Raw genomic sequence first — 21664 nt, 5'->3', positions numbered from 1 at the left:
TTTTTAGTCATAGGTCACAAGTATAACTGTAGTTAAAGAAAGAAACTTGTTGGTTTGGACACACTGATATTGTACACGTATATAGTCAAATTAGCAGCAACAGGACAATACTATGTGACAACAGCAAGGGAGCACAAGTCTGGTATAGGAGAGAACTTTAGCTGTCAGTGCATACGCCTAGACTTTTTCTTTGTATATATATAGAGCAAAACTATTCTTTAGAATTTGCTGTCATCAACCACAATAAAGTTCACTCATGTTATAAATCAACTGAACTACTCAATCAGGGATGAGTTCAATCATTAAAATAATCTAACGAGACAAAAGTAAACCAACAAAGATGTAAATAGTGGACTTTATCATAAGCAGTATAATGCCTTAGTTTCCCCAATCATCTTTTAAGTTACTTATTACATCCCTGAACCTCTGGCTTCAGTTCATTGCTTGCAGGTGCTGATTCAGACTGTGATGGCTCTGAATCTGCAATAAAAAAAGATGAAAGTACTTGTGATAACCATAAGAATAAAAAGGTCAACTAACATTTAGTTTCTCTCACTCACGTCAAAATGCATATAAATTCCAGTACTTTAATTTTTAACTAAGAATGACAAGCTACATGGAAAGTCTGCAGTATGATACAAAACTGTAAACCACCACAAGCGAGTTATACATTTATATATGCAATGGGCTGTATCTCCTGTCTGATATGTCTTGGACTTATATTACGAGGCAGACAACAGACAAAGCTCCCCCTCAAAAGGAAGCTGCAAGGTGCTCATGCTGTCAATTGCTTTCAAAATAAGCAGACAAAAGTACCCAAGTGCTATCTTCAGCACACACCTGAAACCACAAAGAGGATGAAGTTAAACTGAATCAAGGTACAACAACATGTCTGGATGAAACCATACTCTCAAAAACATTAAGAACCCTCCTTTTACACTGAGACAAGAAACAGAATGACAAATAAGGGCAATGCAATAAAAGCTGGTTGCATGTTATTTAGCAGTTTGTGAAAGAAAAGCCTCTTGAGAATATGAAGCAACTCTATAGTAAACTAAGCAGCATATTGACTTTTCATCAGTCTTTATACAGTATACCCATCATTTTGTTTTCTCTGTGTTTGTGCTATAACCAAACCAATATCGTGATTATTCTGAAAATCTTCAGTTTTCTTTATACCCCAAATGTCCCATTTGAGGCCCACTTCCATTATTTTTGAAACTAAAATACGTTGTTTGGGTTTTTTATTTTTTTATAAATTAGGGTTAGGGTTGGAAAACATTGGAAAAGACCTCCAAGATCATCAAGTCCAACCATCAGCCTAACACCACCAAGTCCACCGCTAAACCATGTCTCTAAGTGCCATATCCACATGTCTCAAATACCTCCAGGGATGGTTACTCAACCACCTCCCTGAGCAGCCTCTTCCCATGCCTAACCACCCTTTCCATAAATAAATCCTTTCAGATATACAATCTAAACATTCCCCTGGCACAACTTGAGACCATTTCCTCAAGTTCTATCACTTTGCATCTGATAAAAGAAACCTTTCAGGTAGACGTAGAGAGTGATGAGGTCTCCCTGCAGCCTCTTCTCCACACTGACCAACTTCAGTTCCCTCAGCCACTCCTAATTAACACTAGTGTCTAGTCCCTTCACCAGCTTTGCTGCTCTTCTCTGAATGCATTCCAGTAACTCAATATTTCTTCTAGTGAGGAGCCCAAAACTGAATACAGTATTCAAAGTGCAATTTTTTGTATAAAATGTATAAATTCATATATTCTTCATATATTTACATATGAAGAAAAAAATACCGTAGATATATTGTTTTTAATGTTAATGGAAGACCAATAAAATCAATTCAGGAGGTGCTAATTTGTCATAGAAATTAATTTTACTAGCCACTAAACTTTCCACACATTGATCTATCAAGTTCAAGAAAGTCATGTCAATCCACAGCATATAGACAAGCACTCACTGATACAGTTGAAAATAAAATTCTGGAGCTTGCAATACGTATGTTCAATAGCATTTTAAAAGGTTGCTATATAAAACTGATCCACTCACCTTGTTTATCAAACCAGTGTAAAAAGCATAAGCAAAAGATCTTTGACAAGAAGGGGGGGATTTTCCCCCTTTAACCTCTATTTCTAAGTGTTTTGGAAGAGATGTATTTTATAGCTACTACCATTGCGCATGACAAAAGCAAAGTCTGAAAACATAAATAAGCACTGGATAACTTTTTAATCCAATAAAACTGTTGCAAAACCAAGATTTTTAATCACGTGGATATATTTATTTATTTTTTAATAAAAAGTGATTTGTTTCATATACATGAGTATTGATGACAACTATAACATAAGTTCTCAGAAAAAATAATAGGATACAAGGACTATTCGAAAACAAATAGCAACTATTTTACAGTCTGCTCAGCTTCAAGGAGGAGTATAACTGTGTCTCCTCAGTATTTTACAAAAATACGTCATACAGAAGCCCTTGGATCAGAACACAACATACTTCTACAACTGCAAAGATGGAAAAGAAAGCCACGAAAGCCCCTGCCTTTGCTGACTACAAGCAGGAGGGCACTTTCCCTAAGCTGTTTGCAGCGTGCTGTAAGCCAAGCATGGTAATTCAGTAAATCTCAGCATACTTAAAGAGAAAGAATCAAATCATTCAGGCTACCCATAGTTCAAATCCAACTAACAAAAGATTTAAAAGAAACAGCTTGCAATAATTTTACCTGTGGATGGCTCGCTGTTTTCTGATGTTTCTTGGATCTTTTTTTTCCATGCAGTATGTTGTTGATACCAGTCAGTCCCATAACCATTGCTAATTAATTTGCTAAAGTTTACTGCTTCACTTTTTCTCTGAGCAGGCCTGTAAATAGAAACATGTTAAAGAAAATAATAGCATAAGTAAACCAAAACTGGGATTAAGTGGAAAGAATGTATTTTGCACAGAACAGGTAATAGCCTTACATAACAACTTATTTGTAAGCAACAATAAATATACATGCTATGTGTCATCATCTTAGAAAAAAACAAAGCACACAGCTGGAACTGATTCAGTAAATACACACGTAGTTTTAAATGACAAAAACCATTCATGTTATTGGAACTTTACATGTATAATACTGGCATAATTCTGGTCTGGTGACCAGAAAAAGTAAGTGAGAAGGAAAAATCTAAGCAAGAACATGTAAGCTGAAAAGGCTGATGACATTCATTCTACACTGTGCAGGTTTTGTCCCAAAATTTTATCATAAGTATACATTTCATAGACATTTCAATCACATATTTTGCATCATTAACATACTTCTAAAACAGACTATTTTCTGATATTTATCTCTAATCTATTTTTAACACAAAGTACTCTGGAGCAATTCAGCTGCACACACAGATTAGTGTTGTAATCACTCGCTTAGAAGACTAGTTATCTTCCAGGTGTTGATAACAGTATGTTTGCTGGGCCTGACCTTCTACTAGGCTACAGCTGATGCGATTTCTGAAAATGGTAGTCCTACCTGTGCCTCTGTAATCTACACTCACAGAATTAACAATGCACACTAATAGTTTGCATCTGTTCACTGGTATAACAACAGATGATTTAGAATGCAGTAAAAGAGTACTTACTACACGACAATATTTTACCACTCAATTGTATGCCTACTTTTCCTAAATAGAAGCTCTGTAAATAACAAAAAATAGCTTTACTATATAAGTTAAATTCCTATTTAAAATATTTCACCACTATAGATGGTGGCAGTAAGTAAGTTTAGTAGCAGTAAGGATCCAGAAAGGCCATGCACAAATCCTCTAATCTCTGCAAGCTCCCAAGCAGTAATATTACTTGCATGCACAGACGCTTGCAGGTTTAGGAGTTTAATGAATTTCATAAACATGTTACTTACATAGGTGGGAAGGAAAGCCTATTTTTCCCACTGAATTCCTTGTTCGTAGAAATATTTCGTGTTCTGCTTGGACACGTAGTGTTTATAGCTGGGAGCTTTACCTGTGTAAGACAGACCTTAACTTACTAAAAACAGTTATAAAAATAACTACGTGGTGTCAGAAGTGATACGTATATGAAAGGCCCCCAAAATCATCAAATTGTACTATCATAGGAATAATATTTCAAAAATTAAGAGCAGAGAAGTATAAAGGAATAGAAAAACATTTAAAAGCACCTTAGTTATACCACATAAGATCAGCTGTTTGTTCATTATGTCAGTAATGAGAAACATGCTCATCTGTGAGCTTTTCCCTCACAGTACACTTCTACCAAAAGTTAGGCTTCAAATTCAAACTTACCAATTGCAACCTCTCATCTTGGCCTATTTCCCTGTGTGGAGGGTATGACAACATCCCAGTCTTAATGAAGCCAGTGGGTCCAGAAACTAATGTCCAGCCTAATTAGTACTTTTTTTTTTTAAATAAAAAAACAAAACATAGGACATCTTATACAATGAGATGAGAAAGCGATGGTGGTATATGAATTTGAGGCTTGAAATTCCAACAAATACAGGTGTACTGAGAAAAGCCTATAGGAGGAATGTATATTTTATTTTTATTCTTTATTCATTATGTAAAGATAAGACGACACCTAAAAAGATGGTGAAGTGACATCACAAACTCTAGGCCTCAAAGTCAGAGAACCCAAAAATTAGTGGAAAAACATTAGCAACACACATCAAAGCTGTTTATTTTAACAGCTTTCAAAACTAACAGCTTTCAAAACTAACAGCTGATGAAGGGTCGATATTTAATTGGGTGCTTTTATTTGAGAGGGAAGTATATCCCCAACAATTCCAATATTTTTCACTAAGAGCTACTTAAAGAAAAAAAGCAAAAAACAGCAACAAAAAGTCTTCAAAGACTATGTACAACTTCCTTCATTGCATAAAAAGAAAGAGTGGGCAGGAATCCTCAAGATGGTATGTACAATTTTCAAAGCCTATCAAGAAAGTTTTTGTGTTGTTCTAATATATTCCCTTAATTAGAACCTACATATTACTTGACCACCTAATTTTTTTAAACTTGCAATACAGATAAGTGCCCCATAGAATAAGAGGCTGCTTGCAAAATAAATTAAGATAGGATAACTGGAAGTGAAATACATTGCTCTGTAAATTTAAAAGTACATTAAAGATAAAGATACTTTTCACCTATGTAGACATACCTACCGCCATACATTTAACCTAAAAGAACAAAAATTATGAACAGAGTGCAAAAATTAGATGCATCACCAGCAATTGCAATTGGATTGTGGACACTACAAAACAACTCGCATGAAAACATTCATGATGAAAAAATTCCAAAACAGATGTAAACACACCACAGACTTTCCCAGGACCCTGTGCAGATTTTGTTTAGAAAGGGCAAAGTATATTATTGTTTGAATACATCTGACCCACAAAGAAGCCAGTTAAAAAAAGCAGACATGAATGTTTGGAGAGTGTAATTTTCTTATTTTCTGGGAACAAGTGAAGCCTAGTGCAGTTCTACTTATTCTGAAACAGGAAGTCAGTGATGAAGTTCCTACAGACTTCAGAACCAGAGCTGCACCAGAAGAAAAATCCCAGAATTTCAGCTAAACAGACTGATGTTTTATTGAAGCTTAAGGAGATGAAAAACTGGAATACCCATTGAAGAAGAGATGACACTGAAAAGAGCACACAGTGATGCTGGATTAAGACTGGGGTCTGTTGTCCAACATGAAGGTTTAAAAAAAAAAAAAAATCAGCTGCCTACAACTGCTTTCAAAATCTGAGAATGCTCATTTGCTGTGGCAGCCCTTTTCTGCTTTACATTTCAAAAACACTATTCTACTGTGCAAGAAAAGTCACTGCTTTTTTTCTCTTCAGCATTAAACTGCACCATTTCAGATCTGACACACCATGGAAGTTCCAGATGGAGGACTCTGACAAGCCTCTATTCAGCAGCCATTGAGTTTCCCAAATAAAAAGCAAACCAAGTTTCCCAGAAAAAACAAACTATGTAGGACATTTTCCACTTGGTTGTGTCCACTCCGTTTGTGACGATATAGTTACCAACATAATCTAAGAGTGATTACTTACATTTACAGCATTTGACTGTTATGGCATGCCTAGGACAACTACCAAAATGGGTAACTCCTTTCAATCCACGAAAAAAGTATCATTTCAGAAACGCTTAAAGTCCTTTATCTTGTTTGTGTAAATGCCTGAAAGCTATGAGCTCAGGCACAATGTGTTCATCTTAGCGGCTATGCACACACATTTATTAATTTCACATTCAAGAAACACTAATTGTAATTTGTAGAGCAACTACTTCATTTATACCCAACAATTCATGATGTAATTATAGTCATACCATGAGAAGCTAAACATATTTGGTTGTGGTTTTCCTCAGTGAAAACCCTGACCTCAATACTCTTCCACACGTCTGGGTAGTAGGTGAAGAACAACAGATACTTCCTGCTAATATGGAAAGCTAAAAGCACCTGGGTGAAATCCTGGTTCCCCCGAGATCAAGGGCAAAATTCCACATTACACTCCAAACACATATTTGAGGTTAAATCCTGACCTCAGATGAGTAATCCTTTTACTATAGCATGTACATATATACATATGCATGTATACACACAGAGTCCTGTATGTGTATAAGGCAGAATCCTGGAAAAAGAGTATCTTCACTCAAGACATAGAACTCCAATGTGACCGTAATTATTTGATACAAAAATCTGTATTTTTCACCAAGGCTGACATTACAGAAAGGAACACCATACCATAGCTCTTCAGACCTGTCCTTCATTAGGAGCAGCAGAGAACTGCAATCAACACAGCGGAAAAACGAGACCTAGACAGTATGGACCAGAAGCACAAAAGGAAATTTTGCCCTCAAGGTGTACAATTTAGTACAATTGTGGCACTTTACCATTGCAGATATGAAATGCATAGCCAGATCTCTTGATTGCATTCTCCAATCTTTGGAAGGAAAAAATGCCAATGTTCAGAGATGAACAAATCAAGCCTGGGCATGGAGAAAAGCCTCTCGTTTTCCACAACCGTTCATACCTGCATATCAACCATGCGCAAGATATGAACTACTCTTTGCAGGAATACATAGGCTTAAGTGTTTAGCTAAGAAGCGTTTACTACAGAAACCAAAGGCTCACTCAGCACACCTCTAGTAAAACTGCCATAAGAAAAAAGCACAACAGAAAACCCTGCTGGTGTTGCTTACTCTTACTGACAGATAAGGGATGTACGCCTATGTATGCCTAGCAGAACTCAAGACATTGAGGTCGTTAATCTCATATTAATCAACGTATTAATCTTCATGGTTTTGCAGTAAGATACTAATTCTGATGCCACCTCCAACTGATTTCTCACTCATACACAAGCCTCTCTCTTTTGGTTCATAGCATTTTGAACTCAGGTTAGTCCACATGGTACAAAGGCAAAAGGATGCTTCCACCTGCTCTAGTAACCCATCACTTTGCCATGAGTACAGAAGCTAAATCCTTCATGCACAAACAGTTCTCTGCTGCTCTGCTAAATTCCCAGAATGAGAATTATCCCTGTGATTAAGGTATTAGGGAGGAATCATGGGATCCATCCTGAGGCAAGGGGTACCACGTTGCTTGATCTCCAGTCCTCTTCCATGCAGTGACAACCATAACATGAGGAGCAATGGAGATGCTAACACTTCAGAGGAACGTGGCATAAATGTTTAAAGCTCCAGAGCAAGGGCCCACTCGGGAACAATGTTTTCCAAACTGAGTAGAGCAGGAACCCTTAGAGGTTAAAATGTTTTTGTAGTTGTCCATAAAGACTCCCTTTGGGATTTCCCTCCATAATTGCATCATACATCTTTCTTCTTAAGGGCTGCTGAATCAGACTGGACTGAATAATGTTGTCCAGACATTCAACATCACCTAAATACTTGAGGTAGTTTGCTACTGCACTGTCATCATTTAGTCAAACAGTAAATTGAGTATTGCTTAGATTTTTTTTCTGTGGCGGTTTTGGAATCTGTAACCTTCATTATACAAAATGTACAGTGAGAAAACTAAAAACAAAGATGGTTTGGTAGGGCTAGTTGTATTGTCTCACTGGAAGAATCTTCAGGAAAGTACTCTGAACAAACCACGGGATAGAAACCTCTTATAAAAGCAAGGAAGTAGAAGTAGATGCAAAAGAAGCACCATGTGATGTTTCAAGCTACATGAGACACTTCTTGTGAGGGTACAAAAAAGGTACTCTGCAATAGGACAACCATTTCAGAGCTGGTGGTGTGAAGGGGGTGAGAAAGCTAAGGCATGATCCACAGAATCTGTAATCTGAGGCGCCTAGTTATAAAAGAGTAAGGTTTGGGATTTAGTACCTTGGACGAAATTCAGCTTCCAAAACAGTAATATAGATTACATATTAGGGACTCTGCAGATTTGGAATTCAAGCTGAATAAGTACCATTTATTCACTTTGTACTCCGTGATAAATAAAAAATTTAAGAGAACTTTCATGTACAAGACTGAATGAAACTGGGTCTTGATCATATTCCACACCTAGCAGAAAAAGACCTTCCACCAGTCCCCACATGGACTTGAACTACACATACCGTTACCAAAATCAAATTTGTCTCAGAGCAGTAAAGACAATGGGTCCTTAAGTAAGAGAGCACTTAATCTTCCTCACGTTTTGATCCTCTAAGAGGCTCCCATGGCAGTTTGAGTTTCAGGTTTCAGTGCCCTGAGACTGACTGAAAAAAAAGTTTCACCTAAAGGCATCAGCAAGTTATACCTGAAGTATACATCATGCGCATGACTACTTCTGCAGACTAAGACGACATTCCCAAGCCTGTTCAGAAAGACAACATATCCCTATTTATACAAGCCATCATTCTGAATTTGCACTTGTTACTCTCTTCAGCAAAGGTTAAGGACTTTTTACTTAAAATGTCCAACTCCTGCACTTGTAGTCAAGTGGAAGGGAGGTACTAGTTTTCAAGTACATCAAAAGTCTTTCCATGTATATTCAAAGCAATATGGTAACTGAGGCACCCAGGACTACAGAGTCTATTATAAAAATGTAAGCCTTAAATATCTAAATGAGCAGGAGAGGAGGATGAAAGATGGAGGATGGGAGATGGGGTTTTGTCCTGTAAACCTAAGATCATCACAGAAAAGTTCGCTCTAAGCATAGTTTGCCCTACGCTCATTTTGTGGTGGATAAATCTTCTGTTCATAGGCAGCTAGTGTGGTCTCTTTCAGGACTCTCTCTTGAACTTTAAAGCAAACCCTTTTTCTGAACAGCCTTCTGTTCCCTCCTCCTCCTCCTCCTCATTCCTTCCTCCCCTAAGATCACTGAACAAGAATTCAATTCAACAGAAGTGAATTTCAGGGGAAACAAAGCATAAGAAGATAGAAACTAACTCCCGGTTTTCATTCACACTTAAATATGTGCAGGTGCAATTGGAAATTGCATATCTGGTTCATATGCCACACCTGCAACACTTAAACATAATTTTACCAGACTGCAACTTCCCTTCATAAGAACCAACAAATTCAGTCAGAAGCATCTGGAGGAGCTATGCAAACAAAGCCATCTCCATCATACCTTTTTTTTCTCTGCATTTTCTTTGTCCGCAGCATCCCGCTGCCAAACGCTTTTCATATCGAAATCAAAAGGTCCTCTTCTGGTCTCGTAATTATTACTATGATGGTCATCAGCACTGAACTCTTTGTGAATCATAAAATCTGGTAGAGTGGAAACATAGTTCCTGCAGACAGAGATTTAACACTTGTTTGTACAAGGGATATGTATTTTTCATTTTATGACAAAATTATTCTGAAACACTAACAGGTAAAGAGAGAACCCAGGAAGTTATTCAAGATCTCGGCAGACCTACCGTGGCTCATGGGTTGCTGGAGGATTGGAGCAGTGTGAGTACCAGTCAGGCGCAGCATATGCTACTGGAGATGACTTGCTTGTAACAGGAGCGTAGTGCTTCAACAAGTCTTAGGATGAAAAGACAAAAGCTGCTACTTTTCTGACTCTTATTCTAGTTATAAAAGCATCATCTTTTCAGGCTGCTGTTTTACCAAGAAAAGATACCTTTTAGTATTCACTAAGTAACATCTGTCTTCCTTGGTTAAACAGGCAATCAGAACCTTGCAGCACCATGTTTCATTTGTACCCTATTTATCTTCTAAAAGTTTTGACACATTTCTGCTGGTGTCTGTTAATTCATATTCCTGTATTTGTCATCCTGCTCTAAGTGTAGCACGCCTGCCATCTGTTAAGTCTCTCAGCTTCTCTTTCTCAATAAAGGAAACAACAAAAACATGGAGTGTCCTAGTACAAGAACAGAATATACACAGAACCCTAACAAACTGGATGCCATTAGAAAAAAACACTTCACAGACATCTACCAAGTTTTCTGATAACAATTCTTTGTGACAAGATTGTTTTTACCAGACTGTTACTTAAACAGCCCTAGCATAAACTGTAAAGACCTATCTCAAATGCAGCTAAACTGCCAGCATCATCCAAGTAGGTCAGACATAAAGCAAAACTACCTATTTTGATAACAGGTAGTTAATTCAATACACAGCAAGGGTATCATTACAAGCTGACCTCTTATGTCACAGTTTCAAACTTTTTCCCCTAGTTTAATTTCAGAATTTCAGAGGATTCTTCTGAAATGTCTACAAGATTTTTCTACCACCAAACTCAAAGAAAACCAAAGAAAATAATACTAGAACAAACAGCCAAAAAAGTCACACACCAGGTCGGCCTCCTTGCTTTGCCAGCCTTACATAAGCTGAATCGGTGTCTTTGATCCATTTCCTGCGGCACCCAAATGTCCCTTCATTGGGAGCTTTTGCAAGACCTGGAATCTGGGATGTTGAAGGAAGTGGGATATCTGAGTTCATTGGTTTCTCTGGTCGCTTCATGAGCATCTGGTAGTAACATTCTGCAGTAATGGAAAAGAAAATTTTATCATAAAATGTAACCGTTAGCATCCCTTTTTCAGGCAACTAACATCTAGTCAACCTGAAATTTGAGCAACATGCTGCATTTCAGCATGAAGGTAGAAGACAAGGATTCTTTATTCCAGGGCACATAGCAAGGGCAAATGCTGGAGGATCATAGTCAACAAAGAAGGCCTTGGTTTAAGTTTTGAAATAGCATTCAGGTTTTCATATGAAATGTTTTAGTACAGGGCAACACACATATTCAGGCAGCAGACCAGGTCAAGGACACCAAGAGCAGGGAGAATCACAACAGACAGCTAGTAGCAGTTAAGCCTTTTGTTTCCTTTCCTTCACATCTACCACCAAAAGCAAAGGCAGCATTCTAATTTGTCCATTTCTAGGTCTTTATTTGTAAAATAATCCAACCTGATCCCCAAATCATCCCCTCCTTAATAAAATAAGGTAAGTTAAGCCCTCTCCAGAAATACTCCTTTCTCAACTTTCTGCATGTAAAAACAAAGAAGCAAGCAAACAAACAGAAACATCAAAAAACTCTACAAGGAAGGGAAATTTCCTTAAAGAGAAAATGAAGTGGCAGACAGGGAAGAAAAAGACAATCTACGGAATTATGCTATGAAAGGCATACAGACTTACTGCGATGACTCCAAATGCAGCGAATGCAGTTACCTAGGTGTAAGTAAACTATCTTAAGGCAGGCATCCTCTCCAGGAGCTACTAGGCAAACACAAATATGCTGAAACTCACCTCTAAATAAAATGCCCTAAAGAACTTACTTTTGTTGGTATCAAGGGCAAAGAGCCATTAGACTGTTTTATTTCACTACACTAATTGGTCCATCTGAAACCGCTCTACCTCATTATCCCAAATACTCTCATTCATTTCAGTTTGCTGGATTGCCAGTCATTTGGATCTCTGCTTTGATAGCTTAAAATGAAAGAGCATTTTCAAAGAAATAAGCCCCTTACACAGCTTATTTACAAGGGAAAATGCCCGCAACTGATTGAGAATCTCCTCTCTTCTAACAGACTGAACTCTACTGGGATTCGCCCATGGTACATAGTGTCTGCGGCTGATTTTTTTTTCCACCTGACAACATCTAGCGGATCTCTGCAAACCAAATGGATGTTCTAACTCTGAGTGCAACAAGTCCGCTGTTAGGAGGTGGGACCAGCAGCCAGGCTTAGAGCTCGGCAAGCACTAGAGGAAGGTAAGCTAGGTGGGAACTAGCCTGTGAAGACAGCCTGGCCACGGGGCTCTTGCAGCACACCTGGAAAAAGGCAAATGCTCAGCACCATGTTCCCCCCTGAGATCATCCCACAGAGCACCAGAAACCTCTCCTGACACACAGGGGCAAGCTCCTTATATCAGACCTGTATTACTATAAAACAAAACGCACCGCCTGCTGCCTAGACCTAGGAAGCTCAGGCCTGAGCCACGTTTGCTTCCAGCTACAAGGGCAGCAGGCTGCAGGAACCACAAAGGCACCGTGGTGGAAACGGGCCGAGGGCCCCTCGCCGTGCCAACACCTCTCCTACCGCAGCCAGAGGCAACAGCCGGGCAAAGCAGGGAAGGAGGCAGTCACACAGCGCGGTACTTGGCAGCGACAGCAGCGGGCTGTGCCCTGCCCTGGCCCCGCCGCCGGCCCCCGGCCGCAGCGGCACGCCCGTCCCCGTGGCAACGGGGCGGCTCCGGGGCCGGGCCGCGCCTCCAACGGCCGCCGCCGCCATCTTGTGGCCGTCCGCGCCTCCTGGACGCAGTGCCGGGAGTGCGGGCGTTCGCTGTCCTCCCGTGGTAGTGGAGCAGAAAAGTTACGCGGTGTTTGTGTGTGACTTCAGGCCGCAGTGTGGCCAACAGGATAGAGGGAAAAAATAGGGTGAATTAAGACACGGAGATCTCCTAACAGTTACTATTACAGACAAAAGAGATTCAACTCGGGGAACGTTAACGTAATTTACTCCCAGGTAAACCAGACACCTCTCCCCCAGGATCATCGTCTTGTGCTGTCTCACCATGAAGCCTGATTCAATACACACAGGTATAGTCTGGGTGGCCCCAGTTGCTCAGCACTTACAGCTTTATAGAATCACAGAATCATTCAGGTTGGAAAAGACCTTCAAGATCATCTGGTCACAGAATCACAGAATCACGGTCCAACCATCACCCTACTGCCAAGGTCACCCAGTAACCCATGTCCCCAAGCACCAGGTCCAACCTTTCTTTAAACAACCCCAGGGATGGTGATGCCACCACTTCCCTGGGCAAGCCATTACAATGCCTGACTACTCTTTCTGAGAAAAAGGATGTAATTGATGAACCCAGAGTGCTTGTTCTGCAATGAGAAGAAAGAGGATTGGCGTTTTTTAAATGTGGTCTGGCCCATTACCAACTCTGTCAGTGTGTATGTTTTCAGGTTACAAGGTGCCCTTTGATTTCTTGTCCATTCTCTCCTACCACTGGATGGCTTCCAACACCCATCTTGTCAAGCTGGACAGGAAGCAATTTCAACCAACACTTGGTGGTCTGGTTTGTTCATATGGTCTAACAGTGAATAAAACATCTGTAGGACTGCAGCAGCAACGAGGCCTACATCTTCTCATGCGTTCAAACTGTCCATCAACAGGTGCCATTCTCAGACCCTGATTACGCTGATTATCCCTGGATATTAGAAGGAAAAAATCCCAGAAACTGTTACCATTTGCTGAAGGATGTGGTGACAGTGACATAGGCCTTTGACCCTCTGTGATGCTCACTAGGAAAAAATCACCTTACTAATTGGTGAACTGATGATGGTAGTTCAATAAATCTGCTGCATATCTACTGCCTTCAACAGTTTTTGTTTATGCATTTTTATGAAAAGCAATTTAAAAAATACTCTGGGAACAAGAAGTACTCGCAAGAGTCAGCAACAATTTTACAGTCTACCTAACTTCAAGCACAAAGATAGCTGCATCTCTGAAGCATTTTACAAAAGTATGTCACGCTGATGTTCGTGGATTGGACTGGCATGATTGCACAACTGCAAATGTGTAAAAAAATATATATATTAGAAAGAGCCTTTGAAAAGAACCATTAAAAGCCCCTGAAAACAAGCATATTTCCTTAAAGCCTGTCAAAATGTACTGTAGGCCAAGCATGGCAATTGAGCAAGTTTCACTGTGTTTAAGAGGGGCCACACAAAGTATTCAGGAAACCTGTGGCTTTTACCTTGAGATCCTAACCCTCTTTAAAAACCTCACACTGTCACACCCCAGGGTGCCAGCTATGAAATGCCTCACTTCCAAACAACCTGGAAGTAGAGGTTATGGAGAGGGACAAGGGAGGAGCGCGGCCGCATGATGGCCACAACATGGCGGCAGTGGCCGTTGGAGGCACAGCCCGGCCCCGGAGCTGCCCCGTTGCCACAGGGCCGAGCGGCGAGGGCAGCGTCGGGCGTGTGCTTATTTACCAGGCCAAACTGCAAGGCAATTGAAAAAGTGCTGGTAGAGGCCAGTTCTGCTTCTGGTCTCCCTGGGGTGCTTAGGGTAGATGGCGATTAGGGAGGTGAGATCAGCACTGGCTGCCTGAATTCACCACGACCAGGGGATTTTCCAGCATACCAGGAGCACATTGGCTGTTACTGCAGGGCTAGCACAGCTGCCCAAAGGTGTCGCTCTTTTTAACCTAAAGAAAAAAATACCCTTTAAGAAATAGTTCAAGTCCCTTACCTACTGGCAAATATCTGAAAGCTGTGACTTCAGACGTGCTGGCTATTAGGCAGTTCTCTAAGTGCAATGACAGATCAGATCAATCATTTGAAGGGGAATTTGTCCAACTGAAAAAGAAAAAGAAGGACTAGAAAAATTGAAGGAATGCTTAAGAAGTAAAACATAGACAAACAGAAATACAAACAAAGCTACTTAAAATTAGCTTATTTGCTAACAAAACTTTAGTCCTTGTTAATTACAAATGCTGAAGGGCACAAGAGAAGGTTGCTGGAATCACAGAATCATAGAATCATAGAATCATTAAGACTGGAAAAGATCTCCAAGATATCTGGTCCAACCATCACCCTACCACCACTATCACCCACTAAACCATGTCTCTAAGCACCAGGTCCAACCTTTCCTTGAACACCCCAAGGGACAATGACTTCACCACTTCCCTGGGCAACCCATTCCAATGCCTGACGGCTCTTTCTGAGAAGAAATGTCTCCTAATTTCCAACATGAACTACCCCTGGCACAACTTGAGGCCATTCCCTCTAGTCCTATCACTGGTTACCTGCAAGAAGTCCAATCCCCAGCTCTGCACACCTTCCATTCAGGTAGTTGTAGAGAGCAATAAGGTCTCCCATGAGCCTCCTCTTCTCCAGATTAAACAACCCCAGTTCCCTCAGCTGCTCCTCATAGGACTTCTGTCACAGGGCCTTCGCCAGCTTCGTAGCCCTTCTCTGGACACGCTCCAAGGCCTCAATGTCCTTCTTGTAGCGAGGGGCCCAAAACTGAACACAGTACTTGAGGTGCGGCCTCACCTGAGCTGAGTACAGGGGGATGATCACCGCCCTGGTCCTGCTGGCTACGTTATTCCTGATACAAGCCAGGATGCCGTTGGCCTTCTTGGCCACCTGGGCACACTGTTGGATCATGTTCAGGCAAGCATCAACCAGCACCCCTAGATCCTTTTCCTGTGCACAGCTTTCGAGCCACTCTGCCCCAGGCTTGTAGTGCTAGAAGGGCTACAGAGGTTTTCCTGTCTTGGAATTAAGAGACCTGGAGGGAGATATCAAGCTAACCTGGGCAAACCCACTTAGTCTGTTTAACAAAATCTGTACTGGCAGAGCCAACCAGCTCCACCTTACCCTGACTGAAGCTTGATCATTAGAATTAAGTTCAGTAATATTGTTGGATACTGCAGGACCAAATATTTTAAGTACTTTACGGATTTGCATTTTGTGATGAGGATATAGTTTACATCCTTCTGACTATAAAGCATATGGCAGTGAACCTTGGCAACCAACTTGCAAACTGTCTTCCTGAAAACCCACATTTTAACTGAGCTAGAAGGACCAGCACACATTGCCCCAAGTACCAAACAACCACCTTCCACAGAGCCAATTGCCTGGGATGTGGTTTCTGGCCAAGGACATGTCTGCCATATAGTAAAAGGAGCAGAATAAACATTGGACTCAGTTTTAACTGTTAAGGCAGGTTTAAACTGGAATCCTCCATTGTATGTTAGCAGATATACACTATACATCACAAAAACTAGGAGAACCTCAGCTAAAGTAAATGCAATGCAAAAGAGCTAGCTTGTCACTGCAAAAATGGAATAGCAAGATGGTGAAAATAGGTAGCACGGTCAGTCTCTACTGAGCTTAAGAGGTTAAGGAAAATGTGTTCAGATCAAGGGATCCCTCCAAGTCAGTTAAACGGGCTGCTGATTCCCATTTATGGCAATTGGCCAGGTTTCCCTCATTAACTCCTCATGATAGCCTTCTGGGATCCATACCAGGGGATGGGAGTGATGGTGTATGACTCAATAAAATAATTCCTAGAAAGCTGGAAAATGTTATGGATGTGAGCTCGGAAAGATATCCAAAGCTATCAGCACTGAACCTCAGACCTGAATACATGGGAAATGAGGGTAGGGACTTGATCCAATGAAAGTATTCATGGTGGCTACTCCAACTGTTAGGGATCCAAGTCCTGAGATGATGGTTGCAGTTAATGATCGCTATTTTGCAACATTCCATGTCAATACAGAAGCCCAGATGTTAATGGTAATTCAGGACACTTAAAAAGGACAGCTTCCACTTAGCAAGCAACTAGTTTCAGTTGTAGGCATCAATGGGCAAGTCACAACTCATCCACTGGCCAGGGCTAAATTAACAGTGTCTAACAGATGTAGAGTCCACCCAACCTTATTCATATCTCATGTATGGATATATCGAAGGACCAGTCATGGGTGCACTTGTGGGGAAAATGGGAAATAGGGACACCATCCCGTTTGACCCACAGCGTGCGTTGCGTCAACACACCCCTGTTAGCTTGTTACAAACAGCTGCCCCCTTATCACCTATCAAGGTAGTTAATATTCCATGGTATAAGTCACCTTCTGATGCCATCTGTCCTGTTACTACATTTGAAAAGCTGAAGGAACACGGAATCATGGCCAAGTCCCATTCCCCCTAAAATTCTCCTGAATGGCCATTACATAAACCAAATGGCAAGTGGCAACTAACAGTGGATTATAATGCCCTGAATGCTGACACCAAACTGCTTCAAGTGTAACCAGTAGTCGATTCCCATAATTCACATGCCTTTCTATGGACAGTAACTGTAGATGTGTTTTTTTTTTTAATGATCCCAGTGTCGGATGTGGATAGGGAGAGATTTGCTTCTGCTTGGCAGTCACAGCAGTATACTTTTACTCACCACAGGTTTGAAACTTAGTCAGTCCTACCACTGCTCATTCTCTGTTGTCTAAAGAACCAGAAGTAGTAAAATTACCACAGGAGGTCACTGTTGTGACATATATGTCGTGTATAAGGCAGAGTGCTGAGGACCAGTATTCCACTTTTGAAAAGGTGCTGTTAGCAGCTTACAAAGAGCTAGTAGCAACTGAACCCTTGACCCAGGGAAGGAACGTAAAATTTCATTGCCAAGACCTATTCTTAAGCCTATTCTCACTGGTAAACCAGTACTTTAGGTGTAGCACAGAAGGCCACTGTACAAAGGCGTGCACAGTATACCTGTCATCATGAAATTGGAGATGACTTAACAAAAGAGAATAAAGTTGTTGCAGTTGTGGAGCACATAGGAATACCCATTGAATATATGGAGTCTCCTTGCTCTCATATCTGTTATGGCCGAGAATTCAGCCAGATGGTCCATGTTTTACTGACAGGAGTGCTTGCAAAATACAGGATAAATAGTGAGAAACAGCTGCTACCGTATCTGTAACCAATGAACTCGTACTAACAGAGCAACTAGAAGGTTCTGCCCAATTAGCGGATCTCTGTGCCGTAGTACTAGCTCGCAGAAATGGCATACAGACCGTACACATTGATTCCTGTGCTGTATGGGCTGGCACTATACAGTGGTGAGGAAACTGGGTAAAACACAATTGACAGGCATAGAACTGAAATTATGGGGAAGCAAATATTGGGAGCAAATACAAGATATCATCAACAGTCATCCTATTACTATGGGGCATGTTGCAGCACACCACAAAATGGTGGAATTTGCCTAGATGTTCAGTACTCAAGGCAGAAGAAAATGCTGCCCCATTTATACTGGCAAAGTGGTCACAAATATTGTTCCACTTGGCCAGCTAACCACTTAGCTAGTATAAATGGGGCAGGATTTTCTTCTGCCTTCAGTACTGAATGGTTCAGTAAATGGCTGAATGAATGGTTTGGACACACTGGAGCATACGACTTGCACATCACAGGATGAGGTTGGCCACTTACTAAGTGACAAGCAGATCATACAGTAGCAGACTTCATGATCTCTAAGGTCTTTTGCAACTTAACCGATTTTTTGGTTCTTTTACGTGATTCTATATAGTGGCAACCTATGGATTTGATAAGGAAACTAAAGATTATCTTGTCCAAATCTTAGAAAAGGAAATGTCCTTTGGGGTGTGTGGCAAGTAGACTGTATCAGATGCATGACATGCACCTCCAAGTGGTGGAAATTAATTACAGCTGTAGATAAAGTAGTGAGCAGTTTTGGTAATGTTTATGTGCACGCACTGCATCCAGATTGCCAACTGAAGCAGGATTAAACCTATGGTTTGCTATACACCCAATGCCACAAGAGATATAATCAGCTAACGGGTCACAGTTTAAAAATAAAATACTACAGGAATGTTGTCTCAGGCATGGAGTTCAGTGGACTTTCCACTTACCCTACTTGCCCACACCAGCCTTACCTTTTGCTTAAATATTAGTAGTCTGTATCTGCAACCTGGACTTGGGTGAAGAAGCTAATGCATTATAAAGGAGACATAAACACCACCACCACCATTGCCCAAATGGTCATGACACTACTGAAGGGTCTGTTAAGTTTGTCCTCTTGGACAAGTGTACTCATGAAAATATTAGATAACCCATCAAGGGATGGTGATGCCTGTTGGGAATTGAACCATTAGGAATCATTATGGGAGTCTGCAAGCCAATTAACCATTGAGATGATGGCTTGTATGCCACAGTGGGTGGTATGCAGTTTGAAATTTCTCTGACTTGGACTAAGACTGGGTTATACCTTGGCAGCCCACTCCCATGCCTGCAAACGTCAACCACATAACTATTTTACTCAGAAGTGCACAAGAAGGTGAATTTATGAGTTAGCGCGTTTGTGATTTAAGGAATTTGTGAATTTAAAAAATTGCCAATTAGGATATTACTAAGTTTGATTTGTGTGTTGAAAGGTGATTGAGACCTTGTTTTATTTTTACCTAATGTGCTCATGAAATAAAGATAGATACACAGAGTACATTGGATTGATACACAAAGTACATTGTCCTGTAAATCTGGCAGATCCAAATGGACTGTGATATGCATGTCATCCAGAATATGCTACAAGACATTTTTTGGCACACCACTGGTTGTTTGTTTACCAAGGGATAGGTTTTCATTCAAGTGTTTTCTGTCTCCTGAGTGTTGCTTACCTATAATGGGACAGAGGTATTTATAGGGAGCTGACACCTGTAACAGTACTATGAAAATAGTCATTGTATGTTGACATTAAAAGGAAGCATCTTGCTAGTTTTGTCAAGCTATGGTGGTATATTGCTTTCTCCTCTTTATACTCCCATAACATCAAACATAATAATTTATTAGCGCAGGGAGAATAGATGAGACTAGTCAAAGAGCTTTGTATTTCTTAACTTCATTTCTGTTTTTATGTTGGGCATTTTACTGGGATATCATTTTTCATTGAACAACAAAAAAAAAAATCTTTCCTCTGAGAGGCTGGAGTCATGTCATCATACTGCTTCTTGCTTGACAAGTGTGTATTAAATTAAATGGTTTGTTTCATCTGCTCCTTCTGGTACCTTTGTATTAATACCAAGAGATGATTAAAAAAGGTCTCTTTTCTATTCTGTTCCAGCTTTAGAATTCATGATCACAGACATCCTGTATGGTAATAAGGTATATAATTTCTACACTTTTTTTTTCTACCAAAAGAATTAGAGAATTAGTCATATGCTAATCAACATACTTCATCTCAGTAGAAACACTACAGAAAAGTATAGGCAAACTTCTCGTGTTTGTTTGTTTCCCTGTGCTAGCCTAAGCCATATGTTTCATTCAACATATAGCATTCGTATGTTTCTTTTTTATATAGTCAGGAGAAGGAGAGCATGTCAATATTCAGTGCAGCTTAATTCTCCCTATAGAAATTATCTAATTTATCAAATTATTTGGAACAAGGATTTCTTTCTTAGAAATCAATCTACATTGTCACTGAGGTTTAAGCCTTTAAGTGATTGCTTGCTCCTGAGTTGCTGTGCACCAGTTTGACTTCATATTGTTCACTGCCAAAGTGAACAGTACAGACTTACTGAATATTGCTAGAAGGGAACTGTGGTTTGGTACCTCTGCAGCAGCCCTTTCGGCTCTTTTTATACAAGTAAAGTAAACCATACAAGGGAGTCTCCCTGGAACCTATTAACTGGTGTGACTCTGGTCCACACTCTATGCTCACTAGACCTAACATTAGCTGTCTTAATGTGATCATATTTCATTCTCATCTCCGGCAATCATAAGCCCTCTCGAGCATCTTCATATCAGCACTGCAAGAGGAAGGGCATGAAATGAGCTTAGGCAAAGGTTTGTGTTTGCTGTGTGAAGGAATTGTGCTGACAGCACCTGTCTGTGTCTGTGCGGCCTGCCTTGAGTGGTGCTTCTCTGGAAAGTGAACGATGACTTTGACAGCTACAATGACACATCATCACTGTTTGTCATGCAGCTCTTGGGAGCCATCTTGTGACCGTAAACCTCAAGTTCTCTCTACTTCTCTGGAACTAGGTTTTGGCTCCATGTCTATCCTCAGGAGTGAGTCTGATAAGGATGCAAATGCAGTGTTCTAGCAGAGCCACAAGGCAGTAGTATACGAAGCCTTCCTGGCATGAGACCTTCCTCAGACTTCTCACTTTGTGCATCCTGTGTGAGCTGGGGAGGCAGATGGACAACTGTCTGTCTTCTGGGGTGAGATGTTGGGAGGCATAGAAGGAGCAGGAGAATTTCAACTTAGTAAGCTCATGACACAATTGAGAAGCTGAAAAGAGCTAATAAAAACAGTTTCCCAGCCTAAGAGAGGTTTGGGGAAGTACAAAGGAATGCTGTGATTGCTGTTTTGCCAGGAAGTACTATGTAAATGTGATAACTAGTGCTGGTTTTGAGGATGAATGCAATGGCAGATTTTCCATAATTAAAATAGGAAGCTTCATTCTGACAGTAGTGTTGTCATTTGAACAGCATGGGAAAGGTGATAGAGGCTGTGTATCTTTGGAGTATGTGTGGCTCTTGGGATTCACTCACACACCAATGTGGCCTGTGCTTATTCCTCTCTTGGGTGGGGAAGGTTTTACCAACTTGCTGTTCAGAAGTTCTTCAGACAGTGTTGGACTGGCTGCTGGTTAAAGAGGTATTTGTTGTGGTGTCTGTTCTCTGTTATCAGGATGGCATGCTATGG

At 40.6% G+C, this 21664-nt stretch overlaps 1 protein-coding gene across 8 annotated transcripts; it reads right to left on the bottom strand.

Annotated features, from left to right (window-relative positions):
- Positions 1 to 341: 341 nt before the first annotated feature.
- Positions 342 to 14308, bottom strand: C2H7orf57 (chromosome 2 C7orf57 homolog). 8 transcript variants are annotated; one of them, XM_013182060.3, is made up of 8 exons: positions 12379 to 12676; positions 11616 to 11693; positions 10772 to 10960; positions 9893 to 10001; positions 9601 to 9763; positions 3914 to 4014; positions 2744 to 2880; positions 342 to 480 (listed from the first exon to the last, which is right to left on the bottom strand). In XM_013182060.3, the coding sequence occupies exons 3-8, from the start codon at positions 10944 to 10946 to the stop codon at positions 404 to 406; spliced, it is 762 nt and encodes a 253-aa protein (XP_013037514.3). In that variant the 5' UTR covers positions 10947 to 10960; positions 11616 to 11693; positions 12379 to 12676; the 3' UTR covers positions 342 to 403. The 8 variants fall into 8 exon arrangements, with proteins under 8 accessions (XP_013037514.3, XP_013037519.3, XP_013037518.3 ...); XM_013182065.3 differs by having other exon boundaries at positions 11616 to 11648; XM_013182064.3 differs by having other exon boundaries at positions 12518 to 12675.
- Between the last annotated feature and the right edge of the window lie 7356 nt (positions 14309 to 21664).

The sequence above is a fragment of the Anser cygnoides genome, chromosome 2, assembly GCF_040182565.1.
Source record: "Anser cygnoides isolate HZ-2024a breed goose chromosome 2, Taihu_goose_T2T_genome, whole genome shotgun sequence".
Classification (NCBI taxonomy): domain Eukaryota; kingdom Metazoa; phylum Chordata; class Aves; order Anseriformes; family Anatidae; genus Anser; species Anser cygnoides.
Note: the sequence above shows the minus strand (reverse complement) of the source record. Positions and strands in the feature narration are given on the sequence as shown.